The sequence below is a fragment of the Penaeus monodon genome, chromosome 3 (genome assembly GCF_015228065.2).
Source record: "Penaeus monodon isolate SGIC_2016 chromosome 3, NSTDA_Pmon_1, whole genome shotgun sequence".
In the NCBI taxonomy this organism is placed as follows: Eukaryota; Metazoa; Arthropoda; class Malacostraca; order Decapoda; family Penaeidae; genus Penaeus; species Penaeus monodon.
This window is the reverse complement of record NC_051388.1, coordinates 42,621,368-42,627,331: the sequence shown is the minus strand read 5'-3', so window position 1 is coordinate 42,627,331 and position 5,964 is coordinate 42,621,368. Positions and strand designations below refer to the sequence as shown.

Here is a 5,964-nt window from a genome sequence, read left to right as displayed (position 1 = left end):
AGAGAAGCAAAAGGACAGGGGGAGAAAGAGAGCCTTTGCAAAATCAGCCGAGCCGTGGGCTGAGGGCCAAGGTAGGGACGATTCCCAACACTGAGCCCTCATAATATGCCTCTCATGATAACAAAAGGCATGAAATTGGAGGGGGGGGGGGGCAAAGCCAATACAGCTAACAATTGAAAAGTCAATATAGTAAGACAGCATGACATAACTGGCCAAGAATAATGAATAAAAAAAATAAAAAATAAATAATTGTGCTGCTGTCCACTGACATGCCTTTTTTCTCTTCTCCCCATTTTAATTCAACAATATGAAAACAATTATTTGTAAGTTCTATTTTTATGTGTACTGGTTCCAAGAAACTTGTATATAGTTACACCAACTGTACAACTATATTTCAGAATTCTAGCTTGATAAAGTTATATACCTCAAGAGTAAATCTGTATTGGGGTCCTTTACTGTAACAAAGTGTATCCTATTCTGGGATCCAACTTCATTTAGGTGAATAAAACATGCAAGTATTTTGCCCAATAATGGGTATTTTTGGTAATAAAATAAACCATCACAAGGTCACCTGCCTTGCAGAACATGGAGAATATTATCCATTAACATTTAAATGAATTACTATACATACTAACAATTTGGCTAATGTGTATGGACAAGAAAATCCCTGTGTTGCCATTATCATCAAAAGCATTATATCCTCTTTACTGCAATGTTAATTAAATAGATGATGTGACGAAGAAACAATGTGGTACCCTATTAACATTTATTTGTAATTTACAAGTTTGGTAAAAAATACCATTCATTTTTATATTCCTTTCTGTTCCCTGAATCAAAAAATACCGTTCTGATGTATGAATCAAATACCTATAAAAACATTCAACTCCTCATCTCAAGTCTGTTAACCATAAAGCAAAAAGAAATCAGCTGCATAACACTTTCATTAATAAAAGCTGACAGAGAAACCCTTTCTGCTTGCACTCCAAAATTTGTGAAACATTCTTGCCACCATACTTTAAATGCAATTTCACTTGGTATAATACAGATGTGAAATTCTTGTACCATCCATACTTTTCTTCCCCACAGCAAACATGCTCTTCCATTTCTTCTTCTTCTTCTTCTTCTTTTAATCTGTGATGGAAACAGCCCATGAATTTGCCAACATGCCAAAAAGGATTTTAGGTGAATGTAAGACCAGCCTCCTTGTAGGTGTTGAAGATCTTCTCAATGGAATTGACATAAGCAGCAGTACGGAGATCAATGCCCAAGTTATACTTGATTGCAGTTCTCATGATGGCCTATGGTGAAAGTTTGAGAAAAAAGATGAATCAACTGCAAGTATTCAAAGAATAAGCATACTACTCAAGTGAAAAACTCATCTACAGGAAAGACAAAATAATAACACTTTACTAAACTGATACATACTTTTGCTTAATGAATTAAATTTTGAGTAAAATAACAGCTTAAATTTTTAAACAAGAGCGATGACCCAAAAATTAAACCATAACAAAACCCTTATGCAAAAGAAAAGAATTAAATAAATAACACAGGTATGCATATATATAATAAAAACTTACTCTGGCAGAGCGTTCCATGGAGTAGTCCAAACCAGAGTGGACAATGTCTTTCTCAGATGCACCCTGTGGCACAGATAAAATAACTATTTAATCAGTTGTATTTTAAAATATAGATACAATCATTTGACCATGGTACTCACTAATAAACAGATGTTACCAATATAGAAAACATGACGACTAGATATATATATGTCCTATATTATATATATATATATAAATTGTTTTCTACCAAGAAGATAAAGCAAATACATAAATATTTAAACAGGCAAGTCTCAACAACACACATGCAGTGATGAGCAACAAAACAATTATATAAAGAGAATTGTGTCTAAGAATAGAGGGTAAACAGTGCCTTAATCTAAAGAATTAACGTGCATAATGAAGATTAAGATAAAACCATCAATCCTTACTGTAATATGCACACCATACATCTACTGTTGAATGTAAAATTTATTACTACTTGCAAATCTACCTAAAATTTGAGAGATATTTTGACATTTTACAACTACAAAGAATCTTTCCCAGTCATTTAACTTCAAATTCAAATGAATGAGTGCATTTATAAGTAAGGAAACTATTTATAGGGAGAATTCAAGGCTTTTATACCGATTAAAATATAAAAGCAACAAACAATAAAAACAACATTAATGCTAAAGACAAAACATAATGGTGAAGTGGATAGAGTTACAATAAGAATAAAAAGAAAATCTGGGGGCTGTCTGTTCAATTATTTTATATGATTGCCACGTCTAACATCTTAAGTCTAAATGCCTCAACTAAGGACTTTCACAAGAGTAAATTATAAGCACTATCAATAGAATGAGAAGTTCAGCCTTATGGTTTATAATAATTTGATATGTTGTGCTATATGTTAGCTACAATTTCTTCAGCTCACTTTTATCAAATATTATAACATCATTCTGTTACTGCATTATCAATTCACTCACACTGTAATGTTGTATTAGTACATTAAACATCTAACATTTGTAAAAAGACACAATTTTTTTTTTTTATAACCATAAAAATGGTCTTAATGTGTTTCCATTACAGCCCCAAGTTGATATAAACTTCTTAGCAGTAAATATCACAAGCATAAATACTTTTCATGTACATTTCTCTATTTACATAACACACAATCATCAAGGTCTGTAAAACACATATCCAAAACAAAACCCTGATGTGAAAATACCATGAAGAAACATATGAAGAAATAAATTACCTCTCCATAACCTTGAAAGCTTAGTATTACCCACACACACTCACACCTACACACTTTAGTGTACTCATTTTACTTCTTTTATTTGTCTTCACTTTAAGGTCCCTAGTTAGCAGATACCTTCAGTTAGTAAGTGTGTTTTGCAATCTTAAGTTTAGGTTTAGTGACTTTTACTGTATCTTTACGTACAGAAATGCGTTCCTGGAAAGCCTCTGACGGCACGATGGGAATCTTGCCACCCACACGACCAAAACGCCGCTCAAGAGACTCCTGAACAGATTCTGTAGGAGGGATATTCTTGCTCGTAATAGAAAATTTGGTAAAGGTAGTTGGATGTTAGGGAGTAAGGTGTTGGGAAGATGCAAAGAAGGTTACTGGTATTTTGGAACCTTCCATGTTTTGGCCTTTCTCCTGCTGTTACCAAGATTAAAAGAATTTTCCCACTTGTTTTTCCCCAAGTGACTTTTCAAGTCATCAATGACAATATGCACTTGTGCAGTAAATATTGGCATGAACTCATAGCAGCTAGAGGTGAGGTATGTACAGACAGCCCTCTTAGTACCTGGTGTGCAGGAAAAGCTGAAATATAAGAGATAAAAGTGGGTGACTTGGGACTAGCAATCCAAATGCAAAACAAATCTAACACTGAACAAATTTACAAAATGGTCAGGCATTTGAACAGGGACTCACAGCAATGCGACTGGCAAACTTTTCACTGGGAGTTACTGATAGTTCCTGCTGAAAGTGTTTGGACAGAGAATGGGACACAGAGTCTGCAAAATAAACAACTTGGGTTATAATGCTCCAGATTATTTAATAGAGGCCCCAAAAGTGTGAGAAATATACCATTACCTCTATCTACTTATACAAAACAGTGACTATTCTTTATGTAACTAAAAATTGATTAACATATTTTGGCTTACATAAATAAACAATGAAGTCAACAACTTTATTTCCAGATTTTCTTGTTATATAGAAAACTGCGATAAAACAAATTTGTATTTCCTCTTCTACTTCTCTCCTCCTGATCATTATTCATCTTCCTTAACTTCTTATTACATTAAAATTTTCCCACTTGGAGTAGATGTGTAATTGTGTTACTAAATAAGTGCATATGGCAAAGGAAACAAAGGGTAGGTTTGACCTGACCAATACTATAAAAAAATTATTATATCTGATTTTAAAAATCTTTCCCCTGCAAATGGACTGTGAAATTAATTTTCTTCAAAATTTAAAAAATAAGTACTTAAAACAATACTGCTACAAAATATTCTTAAAATCATCATATACCCAATTGTTAAGGGTACAGTAAAAAAAAAGAATATATATATTTTTTACTTAATATCTTTCATTTATATTAAAAGAAATATTTTGACACAAAGAAAAGTTTCTACTGACAAAACTTTCTATTAACTTATCAATTACTATTATAGAACTTAAAACAGTATATTACCTAACAGATGGTAGTTGGATTCTCTCTCATATTTGAAGGTAAGACGACCATATGACACGTGATTGAGATTCTTCAGCCATTCAAAGTATGACACAGTTACACCACCAGCATTGATGTAGAGATCTGGGATGACCAAAACATTCATGTCTTGTAGAACTTGGTCAGCAGCAGGGGTTGTAGGTCCATTGGCAGCCTCAGCAATGATCTGATGCAGAAGTGTTGGTGTTTAATAAATATTCCCATATATCCATAGATGCTAAAACTAATTAAAGTCACTTCATCAAATATCAATATAAAGTCATGTCCCTTAGATAATTTAGTTCTTCTTATATTTGTAAATCTTTATTGTAGTCTAGATGAATTTCCACATTATCCTAAATTGGAAACACCAAAAATGAAGAATTTCTTACCAATCAACTAGCAACCATTAAGACACTAAAAACATAAAACCCTGGATCAACTTGCCTTTGCCTGGATCTTATGTGCATTGCCCTTGTGAATGACCTTCTCAATAGCAGCAGGGATGAGGATGTCGCACTTCTCGTACAGAAGGTTCTCTCCTTCATAAGTCTCAGCACCAGGGAATCCCATGATTGTACCATTCTCAATCTTCCAATTCTCCAGTTCCTGGAAAAAGTAAATTAACAATAACAATCAATATTACACCTCAACAAAGATCAATATATAAGATCTAATGATCATTCATAAATGGCAACTATAAATTAATTCATAACTTAACATCAAATTAATTCCAATTCTGAGGGGGAGCATTTTACAACAAATAAATCAACAAACAATATCAATTTGAATACCAGTTACTAATATAGATCCCTAACAAAGCTGTTACAATAGTTATTACCTTAATATATCTATGATGATATCAAGTAAACAGTGATGTACCTATAGCTTTTATGAAAGTGTGAAACTCTATTGATTCACTTTAACTTTAAATAAACAAATGTCATAATGAACTAACCAACAAGTTTGTTGCACTCTTACCTTAGGATCAATACCATTGGGGTTGTAGATTGAGCCATCGACTTCCTTGATACCTATGCAAGTGGCTCCTGCACGGTGAAGATATCTCATACTGTGAAGACCGACATTACCAAAGCCCTGGAGATAAGATTATAATGTACTGCACAATTGCAATGAGGTAAAAATGGAGAATTCACACATACAGAAGACTAAACATAATGAAAATCTAATGAAAACAACTGAAGAAGTCAACATATTGTGGCCCTAGTGCTTCACCTAACACCCACTGGTAACTCATTTGAGAATCTGATAAAGCCTTTTACAAAATGAATCTTGACCTTTTTGCTTGTCTCATAACATGAAACTGACCTGCACAATGAAAGTTTTTCCACCCCATCCAGGAGTGATGCCAATCATGGACATGTATGATGCCTCATTGATGAAGTTTTCCAGGCCCGTGGAACACACCTCGCCCAGTGGCAGATGTACGGCCATGGATGCCACCTTGGTTGATGGGCTTGCCCGTGACACAGGCATGAGCATTGATGTCAAGATGTCCTAAAAGCAAGGGGTGATTTAGCAATACAATAATTTTCAGGACAGTTAACTTAAATACTTTAACATTTTTCTTTTTTTTAATTAGTCTGTATCATATAATTCAACGAAAATACATTACTTAGCTTACCTGTTCTAGTTACATCACATGCACTATTCTAACACCAATCACAGAATAATCTTAA

At 33.6% G+C, this 5,964-nt stretch overlaps 1 protein-coding gene across 1 annotated transcript in view; it reads right to left on the bottom strand.

Annotated features, from left to right (window-relative positions):
• Positions 1-516: 516 nt before the first annotated feature.
• LOC119594874 (glutamate dehydrogenase, mitochondrial-like) overlaps positions 517-5,964 on the bottom strand; it is a gene marked incomplete at its 5' end in the record, with an annotated part of 9,784 nt that continues 4,336 nt past the window's right edge. Inside the window, 8 exon segments of the mRNA XM_037943953.1 lie at positions 517-1,298; positions 1,578-1,640; positions 3,484-3,566; positions 4,247-4,451; positions 4,712-4,873; positions 5,246-5,362; positions 5,594-5,680; positions 5,682-5,782. Coding sequence (XP_037799881.1) covers positions 1,179-1,298; positions 1,578-1,640; positions 3,484-3,566; positions 4,247-4,451; positions 4,712-4,873; positions 5,246-5,362; positions 5,594-5,680; positions 5,682-5,782 — 938 coding nt within the window.